General features: G+C 38.4%; 1 protein-coding gene across 34 annotated transcripts in view; it reads right to left on the bottom strand.

Annotated features, from left to right (window-relative positions):
• The window catches only part of LOC121857774 (calcium-activated potassium channel slowpoke-like), a 205,714-nt gene that overhangs the window by 87,001 nt on the left and 98,840 nt on the right, over positions 1-19,873 (bottom strand). For 32 of the 34 annotated variants that reach the window (XM_042353931.1, XM_042353932.1, XM_042353927.1 and 29 more), the window contains 3 exons: positions 18,058-18,213; positions 15,508-15,620; positions 14,099-14,254 (listed from right to left, as the gene is read on the bottom strand). In XM_042353931.1, the coding sequence (XP_042209865.1) occupies positions 14,099-14,254; positions 15,508-15,620; positions 18,058-18,213 (425 nt within the window). Of the gene's footprint in view, positions 1-14,098; positions 14,255-15,507; positions 15,621-16,278; positions 16,392-18,057; positions 18,214-19,873 lie in introns of all 34 variants that reach the window. The other 2 variants (XM_042353954.1, XM_042353934.1) reach the window with 1 other exon arrangement.

The raw sequence follows: 19,873 nt of genomic DNA, 5'->3' as shown, positions 1-19,873 counted from the left end.
GGGTACACTGTCGAAATCCTTGGCAAAATCTAGGTATATATTGTCGATATTACCACCCTGTACCAGAATATGGGTCCAAATATCCAATACCTTGAGCAAATGTGTTAAGCAGGAGCACCCCAGCATAAAGCCGTGTTGGCAATCCTTTACAAGGTCGTTTCGTAGTAGATGTTCCATCGCGGCATCTCTGATAATACTCTCAAGTACTTTACATATTATGCTGGTCAGGCTCACCGGTCTATAGTTGTTCGTGGAGTGACGCTCGCCCTTCTTGAATTCTTGTAGATAGGACTCACATAAGCCACTTTCCATTCACTGGGGACCTTTTGTTCATCCAGGCATTTACAAAACAGGATCTTCAGGGGCTCAGCAAGCTCATTGCACAACTCTCTAGCACTCTAGGATGCACCATGTCAGGGCTGGGACTCTTATGGACCTTTAGCTTTGACAGTTTATTTCTAATACCCTCTTCTGTGAACACAATGTGGGTCAGTGCTGTGTCGAACCGTCTGTCTTCAAACGCAGGAAGGTTAATCGCACCCTCTCTTGTGAACACTGAGGAAAAGAAGCTGTTCAATGCCTCAGCTTTATCCTGGTCAGAATCTGCGTAACTACCATCTTCAAGCCTCAGGTCTGATACTCCTACTCGCATTTTTAATTTTGACTTTGCATAGGGATAAAACGCCTTTGAATTTGACTTGACCTCGTTCGCAACTAGCCTCTGGAACTCCTTTTCAGCCTTTCTACACTCTGCCTTTGCTTGGTTTCTGGCTCTTGCATATATCCTCCTGTCCTGCTTATCGTTTGACCCAACCCACGTCTTGAATTTCTGGGTTTTCCTCTTAACTTTGTTGACCGCCGCATGGTTCATGTGTAGGGAACCCCTTGTATTCCAAGAGGCACTGGGTTTGGTCTTGGGTATATATTTATCGATCAAATGGGTCACTTTACTAGTTATGATATTCAGTGTAGTGTCTGCGTTCTTGTGCCTTAATGAGTAAGTCCAGTTGATACCCCTCATCACTTCCCTCATCCCGTTGTAATTTCCCTTGTAATATTTGCACCTTGGCCTGACCTTATCTTGAACTAGGTAACAGTTAAATTTGAATGACAACACTATATGGTGACTGGTGCCAATTGGGGCAAGGTGTTCCAGTTTGGCCACCATACCCTCCTCGTTTGTTATGATGAGGTCTAGTGGGTTGGGTGTTTGCTCCCCTCAGTAATGTGTCAGGTCTCTAACATGTTGGAACAGAAAATTATCTCTCAGAGATTCTACAAAAAGAGTAGCAAGGTTATTCAAGTCATTTGGGGTGAACTCGTTTCTTCAGTCGATGTCGCCATAGTTAAAGTACCCCATGATAAGGAGGTGGCTCGGGTTGAGCATCACCACGTTGTCTATTAAGGCTCTTAAGTTCCTTTGATTTAGTGGGTCACAGTTTGGGGATCTGTAGATACACACGACGATAAGTAAGTCCCCTCCCTTTAATTTAATTTTACACCACTTGGACTCTTCAGAAACATCCTCTCCCTGTACCCTCGCCTGGCTGGCTCTAAGGTCTTGCCTAGCATAGATAACCACACCCCTCTTGCAAGTTTCTTGAGAAAGGTTCGTAAATTAGTCATATCCAGCAATACTGAACTCACATTCCTCTCGGTCGTTTCTCCTGTTCTTGTACAACAGTTCTGCAACTCCTACAATATCTGGTTGGTGTACCTTCAGTAGTGTTTCAAACTCCTCTCTCTTATCAAGGAACGTGTCAATATTAGTGTACATGACATTCAAGCCAGAAGTAGTTCTCGGTAACGTCTCTGATCTTAATAGTAACCCCCCCCCCCCATTCTCAGAAGCTGCAGCATTTGCTAAGTACACTGTATTTTGCAGGGTATGGTTAAAAATGTCATTGTTTACACGGCGCTCGCCTCCTCCTGTCTGGTAGGCGGAGCTAGTGCCACCTCCCGGGTGGAGGGTGCGCTGCTGCCCCCTGGCCCTGTGTCGGCACACTTGCTTCCACTTCCCTCTCCCTGAATATAACCCATGTACACCTGTCCACATTCCTCCTTGACTCCTCCCTCTTCTGCTTTAAGTCCTGCAGGAGCTTCTTGTGCTGTTCCCTCTGCATTACCGTGCACTCTGGGTGAATGAATACACTCCGAGATGCCTCGCTCCTTGCTAAGTTTTTTGCCTGCCAAATAACCTCCCATTTCTCCTCTCCACTCACTAGTGTGATCCTGAGGGGGCGAGGCTTATCCCCCTGCTTTTGTCCCAGCCTCCTCACATCCTGAGGGGTTGATGGCATCTTCAGAACCTCTGTACAAATATTCTTAAACTGCTTCTTATCGTGTGTTATCTTACTCTCAGTTCCCTCCGCCTGGCTCTCAGGGACTCCAAAAACTATTACATTGCTCCTACGCTGGAAATGTTCCCGTTGTTCCTCCTCTCCCCTAACAATAGGTCCTTTAATTATCATTTCTTCGACACAGTTCTTCAGAGTCCCTAGCTGCTGTAGAAACTGTTCTGATCCTGCATTACTCTCCGCCACCTCCCGTGGCCCTGCTAATGCCTCAGCATAACTCCTCTTAGCAACCACCTTCATTCTATCGGCTACTTCCTCAGTCTTAGCAAGGATCTTTTCCCAACTTGTTCTAGTTTGGCAATCAGCAAGGCTCCAGCTTCATCTATTTTCGTCCCTCGGGAACTCATTCCCCCATGGCTTGCAATCACCTTTCACCTTGACTATGCAGTCAGAGCAATATCAGCAACAGCCTTCATGCTTTACGACAGCTAGCATCGTCCTAAACGTTGCAAAGGTCAGGCCTGTATCATCCATACCCGTCAACACCCCCCCCACCCCCCCCGCAGTAATCACATGTCATACCCATGGTTGTTGTTGTGGGGGGGGGTGCAGACTGTGTATAGATCTACACCTATTTACAAGTAAAGAAAAAGAAAACAGTACTTAGCTGCCCTCTGCTGGTTTTAACCTTCCCTGTTGTCTTTAGGGTTGTCTTCTGTTTTTAGTTTCTCTACTTTCTTTTCAGTTCACTCTGGCGATTTGTCGGTATCTATGTACACTGCATTTTGCTATGAATAACAGATTTTATACACCCACTCAGGCCTTTAGAAACACAGTAAATAAAAATAAAACTTTCTTTGGGGCGGTAATAGAATGCCTTTTAGGATAGCCAGCTTGTTTATTTTATTTTATTTTTATTTTTTTAACTACAGTATTACCCCGCCTAACGCGGTTTCACTTAGCGCGTTTTACCATATACGCGGTGCCTCGCCAGAGCTGAACTTTCACTTAACGCGGGTTTTTTCCACATATAAGCGGTGAGTGTCCGGCTGAGAGCTATTTTTAGATTCCCCCCACCCGCCACCCTGCCTGACTGCCTGTTTTAGCTCATAAAATTCATACAAATTACCCAGCCAGAATATAATTTACATTGCTGGAATTCTTATAATTTGGTGATCATTTTGAATATAAACATCATAGATTTTGCATTAGACATACAAATTTTAGATGTAAAGTTTATTCTGAGTAAATATGTTATCTTTTGTGAAAAATATATGACATTTATATTCAAAATATTCCTGGTCTTACAAGGAATCCAGCAATGTCAATTATATTATCCTAAATTTAATCTGAGGTATTATTTAATACTAACTGTTAAAAACTCTTGAAGGGAGGATTGGTGGGGGGTGGGGGGGAGGGTTGGGACTGACCACGCGGTTGGAAGAGGGGGAAGGCAAGGTGGGGTACTTTGATTGACAGATAGTGTCCTGAAGAATATTTTTTTTTTTTTATTAACTGAAGATATTTGTTTTAGCTCATAAAATTCATACAAATTACCCAGCCAGAATATAATTTACATTGCTGGAATTCTTATAATTTGGTGATCATTTTGAATATAAACATCATAGATTTTGCATTAGACATACAAATTTTAGATGTAAAGTTTATTCTGAGTAAATATGTTATCTTTTGTGAAAAATATATGACATTTGTATTCAAAATATTCCTGGTCTTACAAGGAATCCAGCAATGTCAATTATATTATCCTAACTTTAGTTTGAGGAATTATTTATTACTATACCTGGTTTTCCCCCCAAAATTTCTCAGAGGGAAGAGCCAGTGAGTGTAGTGTGAGAGGGGGAGGGAGTCGAGTCCATTATTTGAATGGACATTAACTTGGCGACTGTATTTCTCTATTTCTCTTAAGTATTAATTGTGTGCATGTACCATGATAAAATTAAGATGTTATTTTTACTACAACATAGTTATGCGTCTTCAAAAAGTGGAGTTTGGGGGTCGGGCTGGTTTCTATTGGAATTAATCCCATATGTTCTGTTGTTCACTTAACGCGGATTTCACTTAACACGGGACCCTCTGGGTTCTATTGACCGCGTTAAGTGGGGTACAACTGTATTATTTCCTTATACTTTCTTTTCCCGTTCTCATCAATGACTATATCTCTTTGTGCTATCACTGTGTACACTGTATCTCCCTGTGAATGGTGTATTGTAGGCACAGTTTCAGTCCTTGAGAAAGCACACAAACAAAATAAAATTTAAAGTCTCTGTAGCACCTATAACACGACTTGGTCTCTGCTGGCAGTGGTGCCTTACCAGCTTGCTTGCCAGTTTGTATTCACTTTAAGTTATTTACAACGTCTTCCGTGGTCACTGATGACACTATGAACTGAATTAACAAAAGGCACAGTACTATACTCCCTGGTTGGCCTTTATCACAGCCGTGACCACAACTCCGTAAAAAATAAAATAAAAGTTTTGCCTTATTAATATAGTCTTAGAGCACACTTTCCAGATTGAATATTAAGTCATTTCGAGAAGAACATGGAAAGGGTAGAGATTCTTGTGGGAGGGGTTTCCCTGAAAGAACACAGAAACAGTTTCAAAGCAGGGAACAAGGGAATGACATTTCCAAAGTTATACCCGGTATTAGTTTGGTTACTGTATAAACTTGAGTACAGTAATACCCCTATTTACGCGGTCAATTGAACCCACAGAGTAGCGTGTAAAACGAGAAACGCGTAAATGGAATAACAGAATATATGGGATTAATTGAAATAGAGACTGGGCCAACTCCCAAACTCCACTTTTTCCGACACAATACCGACATGATACCTACGTTGTAGTAAAAATAACATCTTAATCTTATGATGGTATGCACACACAATTAATGTTTAAGAGAAATACAGTCACCAGGTTAATGTCCATTCAAATAATGGACTCAACTTCCCCCCCTCCCTCTTCCCACACTCGCTGGCTCCTCTGAGAAATGTTTGGGTGAAAACACTAGATTTTAAGGTATAATAATAAATAATACCTCAGAATAAAGTTAGGGTAATATAATTGACATTGCTGGATTCCTTACAAGGCCAGAAATATTTTGAATATAAATGTCATATATTTTACACAAAAGATAAAATTTTGACTTTGTAATCAAAATTCTTAAATTAGATCTAAAATTTGTATGTCTAATGCAAATTCCATTATGTTTATATATTTAAAATAATCACAATCTTATAAGAATTCCAGCAATGTAAATTAAATTCTGGCCAGGTAATTTGTATGAATTTTATGAGCTAAAACAAATATCTTCAGTAAATAAACAAATTATTATTCACCCAGACACTATCTGTCAATCAAAATACCCCACCTCCGCTTCCTCCCCTCTTCCCACGCTTGCTGGGTCACCTCCCTCCCTCCCTCTCTACCCCCCATCCCCCACCTTCCCTCCCTACCAGAGAAATGTTTGGGAGAAAACAGTATATTTACATTTTTAGTAATAAATAATACCTCAGACTAAAGTTAGGATAATATAATTGACATTTCTGGATTCATTGCAGGTCAGGGAATATTTTGAATGTAAACTTCATATATTTTGCACAAAAGATAAAATATTTGCTTATTTTCATGATCTCCTTAAATTACATCTAAAATTTGTATGTCTAATGCAAATGTTAAGATGTTTATATTTAAAATGATCACCATCTTGTAAGGATTCCAGCAATGTAAATTATATATTTTATGAGCTAAAAACATATATATCTTCAGTAAATAAACAAATTATACTTCACCCGCATAAATAAGTAAATTAACAGCGTAAATCGGGTATCCCGGTTCTGGCAAGGTACAGCGTAAATGACCAAAAGCGTAAATGAGAACCGCGTAAATCGAGGTTCAACTGTACAGTTCAAGTTTTTATGATCAAATTTTTATGCAAACAGTAGAGGGTCAAACTATATACACAATATATTTTTGAGGGGTTAAAACTTCATGCATTTTGTTGAGTCATTTATGGTGAACAATAGTTGCCAGTAAGCTCCTTTATCCTGGGCTTGCCGACCATATCCCTATATTCTTTATGTTGTTGTATGAAAAGCAAAACCTCATTCACTTTAATTGCTACTTTAAATTTACAAATGCCTGATACAAATGAAGATTTACAGATAAAAGTTCACATCCCTTTAGCTACCAGGAGGAGCTGTGAGGTGTTAGTTATTTTTCAAATCGTAATTCAGGGTAGACATATGTAACTTTTTTCTTTTTATTTTTACTGAGTTACATGCACACACAATCCTACATGCATATTGTGCAAAAGAAGTAATATAAATAATATTCATAAGGTTATATACGTAAAATGAATAAAAATTTATTTGCGCACGAGAGTGCAAATAGGGAGTGAAATATGTGGGGGCTGCTGCTAGTGTACCTGCAGCAATGAACTACAGTGAATATAATACTTTTATCCTCTTTTCCACTGATCGGCTCATTAGCTTGGACGGTAGGCCATGTCTCTGTTACGCACTGTTGGCAAGTATACTGGGCATGCACTGGCTCCTGAATACATCCGAACCTGTTCCAGTGTTGGTCAAGCCTGGTTTTGAAAGCACTCACACTCAGTGCCTTCACAACACTCTCTGGCAGGGTGTTCCAAGACTTCACAATTCTCTCTCCAAAAGAGTTTGCCCTCACAGTTTTCTGGGTTTGTGGCTTCTTCAACCTTGAGCTGTGACTCCTTATGGGGCAGGCATCCACCAACTCCAGGTACAGAGACTTGACTGGGTAGTGCCGTCTGTGATATTTATACACCTCAATTAGGTCCCCCCTTGCCCGTCTGCAGTATAAGCTAGGCAGTTTACAGGCACTCTAATCTCTATGGATAACTGAAGTGCTGAAGGGCAAGCACCAGTCTGGAGGCCATCCTTTGGACATTTTCAATCAACTGACAGTCTCTAGCATATCTTGGGGCCCCGATGGGGTGACAGTACTCAAGACGAGGAAGCACCTCACTCTTGAAAATCGTTATGAGGGATGAACAGTCTAGATATCTGAATGACCTTTATAAGACCTACTAGTTTAGTTGCTTGATTCACCTTCTTCTCACAAAGACTCGAGATCTTCAGTTCATTGTCAACATGCACACTCAGGTCCTATTTGCATTCAGTTGCTATTAATGCAGTTTCTTTGTCCCATTGGGACATATGATACACCTCCTTATCATTGATGTGACCCAGTTACATTCTCTTACATTTCTTAACATTGAATCTTAGCAGGCATTTCTTCAACCACTCTTGAAGCTCGCAGAGATGTTTCTGCAGCTCTTCACAGTCTATTTGGTTCTTAACTTTACTAAATAACTTCTCATTGTCCGCAAACATTTGTATGGAGGAGTGTATAGCTTCCGGCGTGTCATTTATTAAAAACAAACAAACAATAACAGGCCCAATACACTGCCCTGTGGTACCCTCCTTGTCACGGGGACACATGACAATTTCGTACCATTAATCACCACACACTGCTTGTGATAATGCAGAAAGTCTCCGATCCACGCTAGGACACTTCCCCGAATTCTGTACCCTTCCAGTTTAATGCTCAGCCTTTCATGGGGTACGCTTTCGAAAACCTGGGCAAAATCTAGGTACAGTGCAGTATACTGTATATTGTCGATATTGCCACCCTGTTCCAGAATTTGGGTCCAAACATCTAGTACCTTGAGTAATTGTGTCAAGCAGGAGCATCCCGGCATAAAATCATGTTAGCAGTCCTTTAGTACTTTACACACTATGCTGGTCAGGCTCACTGGTCTATAATTATTCGTGGAGTGATGATCTCCCTTCTTGAATATAGGACTCACATAAGCCATTTTCCAATCACTGGGACCTTTTGTTCATCCAGGCATATACAGAACAGGATCTTCAGGGGCTCAGTATGCTCGTTGCATAACTCTCTTAACACTCTGAGATGTACCATGTCAGGACTGGGACTCTTATGAACCTTTAGCTTTGACAATTTATTTCTTATACCCTCTTCTGAGAACACAATGTGGGTCAGCGCTGTGTCAAACCATCTGTCCTCAAATGCAGGAAGATTGTTTGCATCCTCTCTTGTGAACACCAAGGAAAAGAATCTGTTCAATGCCTCTGCCTTATCCTGGTCAGAATCTGCATAACTACCATCTTCAAGCCTCAGGTCTGATACGCCTACTCGTGTTTTTAATTTTGAATTTGCGTAGATGTAAAACACCTTTGGGTTTGAGTTGACCTCATTGTTTTCTTATGCAATGTGTTTTGTTTGTAAAATTGTAAATACTCCAATGCAACAAGTGTAATTCCAATTGTATTAGTATGTAAGTAATCAAAGGCGTTTGATACACAGAATAGCTAAAGTGTTAGCTATTCTGTCAGCGCAGACGCTTCTGCTGATTACTGCGCATGTCGTCTTGAAAGGGAAAAGCAAACACCTTGATCAGGTGTTGGTGTGTGCAGCGCCCGAATAGCTAACAACCAATCAGCTAGTTTCTCCAGTGGGTAAATACGTGGATCATGGCCACTTAAGGAGAATATTTTGATTAATATTGAAGATTTAGGGGCATGTAAGGCAATAAAAATTTGATATAATAATAAAATAATTCTATATACAGTACAGTAAGTCCTCGTATAACGTCGTCCCGCTTAAACGTTGCTTCAGTACAACGTCGCTACTCTTTAGATACCAATAATTCGTTTAACGTAACGATGACTCAATATAACGTCGTTTTTGTCTTCACTGTTTTCCCATAAGAATGCATGTAAATGGTACAAGTTAGGGGAATTGACTTGGCAGAATGTAACTTACATTGCTGGAATCCTTGCAAGTTAGTGATTAATTTGAATATAAACATCACATAGTTTGCACTAGACATAAAAGATTTAGTAATTATTTAGTACATTTGAGTAGTCAACCCTCGCTTTACGCGGTCCCACTTTACGCGTTTCTACGTTTACGCGGTACCCTGCCAAAACCGGAATGCTCACTTTTCGCGGTGTGTGTACCCTTTTACGCGGAGAGCGGCGCGAGCAGGGTGCGCACAAGGTCGCCCAGTCATCAAAACATTACCGAGTTCTTCACCCGCCACCCACCACAGCCGGCCCAAGTCAGTGATAGTGATAATGATAGTGAAGATATGGACTTATATGGACTTTGAGGGGTTTGACAAAGAGGCCCTGCAAGCCTCTGTGGTGGATAGTGATACAATTGATACAAGTGATACAGGTGAGGGCCAATAATCTGCCCTCTGCCTCGGAACCAACCCCCCATCCCCATGTGCCCAGCCATCTTTTCTACTAATGTAAGTGTTAAAAAACCTAATATTATTGATATTTCTCTTAATTATTAATTGTGTGTGCATACCATCATAAAATTAAGAAGTTATTTTTACTACAACGTAGGTATTGTGCCTGAAAAAGTGGAGTTTGGGGGTCGGCCCGGTCTCTATTTCAATTAATCCCATATGTTATGTTGTTCACTTTACGCGGGCCGCCATGAGTTGAATTAACCGCGTAAAGTGAGGGTTACAGTACAGGTTTGCCCTTAGGACAATATGTATTTAGGATGGTGTGTGCATGTAAATGAGTAAAAATAAATGAAGAAGGTTACTATATCTACCAAAAAATAAGTTGAAAAACATGTACAGTACTTAAATGTACATAAGAGACTATAAAAAAATTATTTTGTGCAAAATATATGATGTCTATATTCATATTATTCGCTCTCTTGCAAGGATTCCATCAATGCAATTTGTATTCTGCTAACTTTAGTCTATGCCATTTTATAAGATAAAATCTTTAAGCCTAAACCACCTTCAATCTTGCCGGAAGTCGGAGGGTGAGGTGATTTGTTATGACAGCAGCAGGGAAGGTTTGAGAAGGTTGCTTAGTGTGTATTTATCAGTTATACAGAGGGAGTTTGAAGCTTATAAAATGTCAATGAATGTGACTTTATAGTAATGCATACAAGCACCTCACCAGGCATCACACAAGGAGCTTTGAATTTATGTATATGTAATGTATTTCATGGGGCAAAGGGAAGCTCAGGAACGTAACTCCCGTATTTTATCTACCGGTATTTCTTATGGGGAAAAGTGATCCACCTAACGTTGTTTCGTATATCGTCACATTTTCAGGAACGTAACCCTGACATTAAGGGACGACTTACTATACGGTAATATATTGGATAGGTCCTAAAACAAAGCGTACGGCCTGTTTTGGCTCCGCCCTTTTATGAGTGAGTGTTGTCAGATTTCATTAGCCGTTGGTGACTTTGGTGTAAAAATATTGATAATTACTCAAATATGATTGAAACCTTAATATCATTACTCATAAGATAATTTAAATAAGGGAGAACAAATTGATTATAGTTCTGCAAGTGCAAAAATTAAGATTTAAACGAACCTGAAATTTGTCATATTTCATGTATAAATATGCGAGCACCTAGCAACGAGACACAACTTACGTAGTGAAGTAGCTGCTCTGGTTGTTACGTGTGGTTTCAGAGAGTCCGGGAGAAATTACCCTAAAAGGGCCCAATTTTTTTGTTATTCTTCTTTATTGTTGACTGATTGACTTTTTTCCCTTTTTGTCTTTCTTGCCATAATTTTCTAAATATTTTCTTCACTATTTCTTTCCATATTGTGTCCAAATAACAGTTCTCCTAATTTTAGTTTTTTCTGAAGACTGTGTTGTACAACAGTTATTCCCAAGGCGCAGTACGGTCGTATTTTTTTAATGACAGTCCGGGAAAGCTAACGCATTAGCTATTCTGTGCATCTACAATAAACACCTGGGCTATGTTGCTATGTTACATGCGCACACAATCTTTCACACAGACTGTGCAAAAATAAATTAAAAATATATACAGTAAATAATTATCATAAGGTTAAAAACATACAAGGGAATAAACTTTCTGTATGTGTTAAGAGTTCACGCTGAATGGGGGAGAGGGAATGTGAGATCTCAGTTCTACTGTGCAGTGAAATGATGACAGATTTCATTGTCCAACAGCAAAATGGAAATACACTAACTTTTTGCTTTATTTTATTTATTGGTATTATTTTTTTTTATTCCTCACATTTACTGGTGTTATATGTTATTTTATCTTTTTCCGCACAGGAGTTGATATCACTCTTCATAGTGTCAGCTTTTTCTTTCTTTTTTTAAATCAGGGATTGAAGTATACTATTGTAGTGGACGTCTCCCCTACAAACTAACTGCGCAGCAGCCCACCACCTGCTATCACATTCCAATGTGCCGCCTTCCCTAGCAACCAACCAGATGTTACCGTATCTTAGCAACGAAACTATTCACCGGCTACTTCTCGGGTTTTCCCACCATGACTCATAGCCGCTGCTGGGTGTATATAAGCTCTGTCTCTCCATTGAGAATTCAGTCTGACCAATCTTCTTGAACAAGCAACACCTCCTTCTCCGCCGCTGCCTGGCTGCCCCTCGCATCTCCTCCGCCTGCCTGGCGGTCCTCGCTCCCGCCAGCGAGCATGTCCTTCTCTGAGCTTCCTCACCAACCAACTCTCATTCTGCCCAGTTTCCTGAACAAGCAACACCTCCTCCTCTGCCGCTGCCTGGCTGCCCCTCGCATCTCCTCCGCCTGCCTGGCGGACCTCGCTCCCGCCAGCGAGCATGTCCTCTGAGCTTCCTCACCAACCAACTCTCATTCTGACCATTCTTCTTGAACAAGCAACATCTCCTCCAGCAAGCTCCACGCTGTTAACATTTCATTCAACCAGGAGGCCAGCAACAGGCAACACCTTCTCTAACGAAGCTCCTGCACATCTACCTCCTTCAACACGATACTCCCGAACGTCTTCTACTGAGCTGCTCCCCACCACACAGCATCTCCAGCACCAGACTGTCTATCATATAACTTATATATTATATAAGAAAACCACATTAGAGTTTCCTTCCATCCTGAGTACTAGACAACTTTAATATTTCGATACCCCTACACTATATGAGACTGGTTTATACACAGGAATATATGATAAATGAGATTAAAATTCAACTGCACTGATGATGGATTTTCTGATTTGGAATTTTCAAGAAAGATAAGTTTTCAACTGACATTCTAGCACAGGGGTGGCCAACCTTTTGTGTGATGTGATCTACTTTTTCCACAGTTACCCTGCCGCAATCTAACAGCCTAATATTCACCCATTGCCATAAAATATGCAGATTTGTAGAGAGAGAGAGAGTAAACAAATAATATCTCAATGATTATGAGTAAAATTTGAAGAGGATTTTTGTATGACAGCTTAAGAAGGATGGATCATTAAGTTTAACTTTGCCAAGCGATCGACGGGTTGGCCACCCCTGCTCTAGCACCTTACACGTGAGCTAGAGTATTTGCCTGGTCACTGAGAAAGGCTTTAACTACTGACCTCTTGTCAAGTGTGTTCAGGTACATACACTTCTTCACATTTTTCCAAATACATATACAGTACTATAAGCTCTCACATTAAATATGAACTTTCAGATGCAATCTTTCTGAATCCTAGCTGAAATATAATTTATCAAAGAATGTTTACAATGCCCTTAATATTTCTATGTACAAAATGTAAATTTTTATTTTTTATTTTTAAGCAAAATATATAATACAGGTTGTACCTCTCTAGTCCGGCATTCTGTGGTCCGGAAACTCCCGTGGTCCGGAACGATTTTAGTTTGTCCAATAGGCAGGTTTTTTTTTTTACTTATCTGAATTATTATTATTATTACAGGAGTATTAAATTTTTGCCCCTCAGGCCCCAATGTGGGTCAGTGACCTATGCCCAGGTGGGCTAATCCCCGTAAAAAAACAAAACAACAAAGCTGCGGAAAATTAAGGTTTGTTTACATCCGGCAGTTCGGCTCTCTCTTTCTCTCTCTCTCTCTGCTTGTCTATACAGAGTACAACATTTAACCCTTCAATATACATGAGCAGTAAATAAGTGTTGCTTTCATATTCTTATGTAAAGTAATGATGATATGTTTTCACGTGTGCGCACTTACACACGCGATCTCTTTTTTCTTTACCATTATCGTTAGCTACTTCTATTGTTCCATTTATTAACATTAAATAACATTACTTAAAACAACCATATTAATTTTACTACAGCTACAACCAGGGTTGTATTTTCTTCAGTTTTATATGTAGAACCAGTCAGTCACTGGTTTTGTAATCAACGAAAACAATGCTGTCTCATTTCCTCGTGTTTTAATATTCTACGTATTATTAATGAATTGTATTGCTCATTTTGCACACACAAACATTAATTCAATCAAAAAGACTTTCAGTAATAAACAATAATTAATGAATCTTTTGTACATAAGAGAAATGACACTGTTTACACGATTGTGCACGTCGTCTGAACGTTGGTGGGCCGTTCAAACCCGTCGAAATTCGAGTTTCCGCCGTCAAAATTTTTAAATGTGTTGTTTTTTTGTGTGTTCAAATAGAAAACGTCGAATTAAAAACTCGCGAAATTTGAGAAGCTACTGTATGACATTTAACCCTTCAATATGTCTTCAAAGAGACCATGAAGCAGAGAAAGTGGTGCTAGTGCTTCCAAGCGTAAACACAAGTCACTATCTATCCAGGAAAAGGGTGAATTTCCAAGGTCCGGCACCGGTCAGGTCCCGAGGTTGCCGGACTAGAGAGGTACAACCTGTATCTGAATTAATGGACACTCTGAAATATGGAATACTATTGTAATTTTCCACTACTGCATACCATTAATACCATAAGCATTCCCTCTCACCTCTTGACTTCATCTGCAGACTGAGCAATAAAGAATCCTTGTGTATTTGGTTGGATTTTTGTGGCTTTTGGATTGATGGCAATCTTGCTGTCTGTTCTCTCTTCGTTTTTTACTTCAATGGCCAGTAAAAGAAGTTTCAGCTTTGAGAAACATAGTCTGTAAAGTAAATATGATTAACTTATTCTGTTAACTGTACAGTACTATCATATCATGCTTCATATTCTATGTATGTTTAATGGTGAGTTTCGTACGTATGTACTGTACATGATATATTATGCAGTAACCATATTTCACAAAAGTCACCTAAATAATATATTCTGTACAAAAAATATCACAGGTGTTAAAAAAACTTGTTATAATGCACAGCAAAACAAGAGCAGTGTATTTACCACTACTCTATTGCCACCAAGAGGCAAAACTTATCATCAGCTTTACTTATAAACCTCAGCTTTGTTTATTTAAATTTTAGTTACAATGTCAAATCTTAGCATTTACAGTATTGAAAGATTCACTACATGTACAGTTACTGTACTGTATTGGGTTTATCCAGTGAGGAGCTCCGGGCAAGGACAATACAAAGCAATTTGAGTTGTATGTAATATACAGTACTCTTAATGTTTTAACTATATTGTAATCTATAATTTCCACAAATTATAAAGTTACTTGATGTTTGGGCAGTTACTCTGTTCTTTTTTACTTTTTTATGGCCTTCAATATCCATTGTTAGAACTCAAGCAAACCAGAGTACCCAGAGAAAACTTGTGATGTTTAGTAGGGTCACACTGGATAATACCCTTCTCACATCTAACCCAGGATGGGGTTTGATCCCCACACAGCAGTGTGAAGCATGAGTGTTACCGCTGTACCACCAATCCCCCTTATAATTATTTCAAAATCGTTTAACTTTATCTACATTTTCTGGCATATTATTACTTTTGTTGCTTGTCTACTTCTCATCTGGAGCACCTCATGTACTTTATCATCATTATGTTTTTTAAAGAGTTAACCCCTTTGACCAGGGGAATTACAGTACAGGTATAAATAAAAATTAGTTTAAAAAAAATTAGGATAGTTATCAAACAGCAAACACACTGATAGGAAATTTGTCATATCATGCAATGGCATTTTAAGAGCTAATAAGTACTTACCTAGATCTTACAAACAGATTCTCCATTCATAGAATATGAGAGAACAAGAGAGAGCACAGTACTGGATTCATTTGTGTATGTGTATGTGTGTGTTTTGGGAGGTTTATGTGTATATTTGTGCATAAATATATGCATTGCAACTGTATATGAGGTGGGGTGAGCTTCAGTATAAGTATGCACTTAGTATTAAAGAATACATTTTGTTTGGATGTGCATAATAAGCTGTCTTACTGTTTGTAATTATTCTACAGGACAACTTACTCTGATGCTTGAGGGAATGTCATGGCCACAAAACTAGGTGAGAGTGTCTCCGTGTACATTTCACAGCCAGTTCCACAGAGGTAGTCATTCTGCCAGGCCTGCATATCTGGAGACTGAGGAAAACACAAGTGTCCAAATACACTCTACTATGGCACACAATACCTTAGAAGAAATCAAAACTTGTTACCTCAATGGTTAGTTCACACACACAGATCTTCCTTTAGAATGAGCACTCTTTCAGACAATATAATACTGTTGTGAAAAAGACTTAAGATACCAGAATAAATATATTCGTGGTCAAATTTTGCAGTTACAGTACTTTGAAAGTACTATAATGGTGATTTTTTAATATTCCCCCTTATTACACAGTAAGTCTATCTTTGAAGTTTCTTGAAGAGTTTAGAGAAATGCCATTTATTGACTGTCAACTAGAATATTGTCCGAGTGAACGCAAACAATACTGCATTGTCAGCTTCATTCAAAACTTGACAATGCTGTATTAAAGTCAATTACAATACAGGGTATATGCATATACAATAAAAATGTCTTTTCTTTGAACAAGATATATCCTCACACTCCTGATTTATCAGAGCCTTCAGAGGATTAAATCATTGCTTAAAAAAAAATCGAAACTTCAAAACAGGCAGTATACATATGGAACAGGGAAAGTTAGAATGAAACTTGGGTCATAAACATAACATGTTAGTAGATAAATACAGTATCACCGACACATCGTCCAGGTTGTATCAATTGACCATCACAGTTACTTACGCTGATGTTTCCCCAAACTCAAGATCCACAAAAGCTGGGCTGAGAGTCTCTGTGTACATCTCCATGCCAGAGCCCTGCTGATAATGATCCTGCCACGGCGACATGTCGGGCGACTACCAGATAATACATTGATAATTAAGCTTTCAGTTGTTAGGGAACAACTGTATACAATAATACTTTGCATTCTAAATTTACAAATATTTGTTGCATATTGGCTATTTAGGAAATATACCGTAATTTTCTTGATCAAAATTGTCTAAGTTAATATTTCCCACTGAAGTTGCTACCTTTGTTACATGTACTGTATGTACACACAGTACAATACTGCATGCTCTTTCTGTTGGTCAGTGTCTGTAACAAAAGATGTTCTAATAAATGCTTAACTAATCAGATTGAGAGCAATAAAATAATGAACAAAGTTAGTTTATAAAACTTTGTTTTCTGAACAACAATATACAGTATAGAAACATCTGTCAACATAAAAAAGCCACCATTTCTTCCCCAGTTACATAAATGTCCTGATTTTTGTCAATCCTTGTTCAGCCTATTCATTACACCCCTGCAAAAAAAATCATCTCCTTTGCTTTCACTGGCATGCTTGAAACTTCTAATAAAAGCCCAAGATATACTTGTACCAATATGGATCTTGGGTGAGGAGTTTATAATACATCTACTTGAGAGTCCACGAAGAGATGAGAACGTAATGTAGGCTGTTCCCTGCACTCAAGAGCACAATATAGTCACGTCATGCAGGCTCTGCCCACACAGTACAGTACAGTAGTTGTATCTACAAGTATCCGTAAAACATCTCCAACACCAACCATGTCCATATAACTACCAGTAAAGGTTTAAGACTTAACAACAATGTTTTAATCTTTTATAAAAATCTGCACTTTTGGTTTGATGAACACATTATTGTATCTTAAATAGCATCATCTCCTCCACGGTTTCTTTGCCTGAGATGGGTAATGCTGAGGAGAAACACTTACACCTAGATGTACCCTGCTGTATCTCATCTCTTTGCTGACCGAGTGAGTTGAATTATCTTGTTTGGAACACCTCATATGACTGGTTACAATCAACCCTACTCCATTCCATAGATGTTGAACAAGGTTTATGCTGCAGATAGTGTATTTTAGACTATAAAATAGATAAAAAAAAATTACAGATGGTGTTGGTATGGGAAAAAAATTGCATGTAAACATTGTCTAAAATTATCTAACATGTGGATAGCAGAAGGTCTACTGCTCACTGACACTTTCATATTATCTCATCACTTGACATCATGCTTTCTGGCCATGCATGTGTGCTCCTGCACCCTGGAGGACCAACTCCCTACTCACTTCTCTCTCTCTCTCTCTCTTTCATATCAACCTTTGAATTATATATGTACTTTTAACCACTCTCTCACATCCCATTCAATCAACATCAACATATTCATACCACCTTTGCAAATCCTGGTAAGGTCTCTGTTCAATATTCCTTTCACTACAATGATTCCTTCTTATATCTGAGTGTCACATTCTTTGCACCACATTCATAGCACATATTTCTTTCAATAACATAAGTTCTACCTACATATCTCTCTAGAATGATTGTACCATACATCTTCCCAAATATAATTAATTACAGTACCTGTATCAGACATTTCTCCATCATCCTCACATTTATTCTTATCACTTTTCCTTTGTACAGAAAACTAAACACACCCTCTAACATGCCCCTGGTACAGTGCTTACTTCTCCATCATAGATGACCCACACATTAGTGCTTACTTACAGTTTTGTATGATCTCATGGCAAAGAGGTTGGCCATCATGGTAGAGAAGCCTGGAGCCAAACACGACTGTGCAATGAAGCCTAATTTGAGCTCTGCTAAGCAGATAACATCATCACCACGTTTCCAGTCCCAAGAAGGGATGTTCAACAGGTAAGCCTGGAATAAAAGACATGGAAAATCTATACGCACATCTGGCAGTTCAAATTAAAATTAATTTACTCTATAGTATGTCTAAATCAACCAACTGTAGTTAAAAAAAAAAAAAAAAAAAAAAATTATATATATATATATATATATATATATATATATATATATATATATATATATATATATATATATATATATATATATATATATATATATATATATATATATATATATATATATATATATATATATATATATATATATATATATATATATATATATATATATATATATATAGTAGTACCCGATTTACACGGTCAATTGAACCCACAGGGTACTGCGGAAAGTGAAAACCCGCGTAAAGTGAACAACAGAACATATGGGATTAATTCCAATAGAGATTGGCCCGACCCCCAAACTCCACTTTTTCCGACACAATACCTATGTTGTAGTAAAAATAACAGCTAAATTTTATGATGGTATGCTCACACAATTAATATTTAAGAGAAATACAGTCGCCAGGTTAATGTCCATTCAAATAATGGACTCAAATCCCCCCACCCCCCCTCTTCCCAGCTCACTAGCTCCTACCTCTCTGAGAAATGTTTGGGTGAAACCACTAGAGTTTAACGTTTAGTAATAGATAATACCTCAGACTAAAGTTAGGATAATATAATTGACATTTCTGGATTCCTTGCATGTCAGGGAATATTTTGAATGTACACTTCATATATTTTGCACACAAGATAAAATATTTGCTTTGTGTAAACCAAATTATTACATTAGATCTAAAATTTGTATGTCTAATGCAAAATCCATGATGTTTATATTCAAAATGTTCATCATATTGTAAGAATTCCAGCAATGTAAATTATATTCTGGCCGAGTAATTTGTATGAATTTTATGAGCTAAAACAAATATCTTCCATTAATAAAAAAAAAAAATATTCTTCACGACACTATCTGTCAATCAAAGTACCCCACCTTGCCTCCTCCCCCCCCTCCTCACACTCACGCCAGCTGGGTCTGTCGGTCCCAACCCTCCCCCCCCACCCCCCACCTTCCCTCCCTACCAGAGAAATGTTTCGGTGAAAAAACTAGATTTTAACATTTAGTAATAAATACAATACCTCAGACTAGAGTTAGGATAATATAATTGACATTTCTGGATTCCTTGCAGGTCTGGGAATATTTTGAATGTAAACTTCATATATTTTGCACAAAAGATAAAATATTTGCTTTGTGTAAACCAAATTATTACATTAGATCTAAAATTTGTATGTCTAATGCAAAATCCATGATGTTTATGTTCAAAATGATCATCATATTGTAAGAATTCCAGCAATGTAAATTATATTCTGGCCGGGTAATTTGTATGAATTTTATGAGCTAAAACAAATATCTTCAGTAAATAAATAAAGAAATATTCTTCAAGGACACTATCTGTCAATCAAAATACCCCACCTCCGCCCTCCCTCCCTTCCTACCCCCCACCTTCCCTCCCTACCAGAGAAGCGATTGGGAGAAAATAGTATATTTACATTTTTAGTAATAAATAATAACCCAGACTAAAGTTAGGATAATACAATTGACATTTATAGATTCCTTGCAGGTCAGGGAATATTTTGTATGTAAACTTCATATATTTTGCACAAACGATAAAATATTT

The sequence above is a fragment of the Homarus americanus genome, unplaced genomic scaffold, assembly GCF_018991925.1.
Source record: "Homarus americanus isolate GMGI-L3 unplaced genomic scaffold, GMGI_Hamer_2.0 scaffold16712, whole genome shotgun sequence".
In the NCBI taxonomy this organism is placed as follows: Eukaryota; Metazoa; Arthropoda; class Malacostraca; order Decapoda; family Nephropidae; genus Homarus; species Homarus americanus.
The sequence above is the reverse complement of the archived record's forward strand: the minus strand, read 5'-3'. Positions and strand labels throughout refer to the sequence as shown.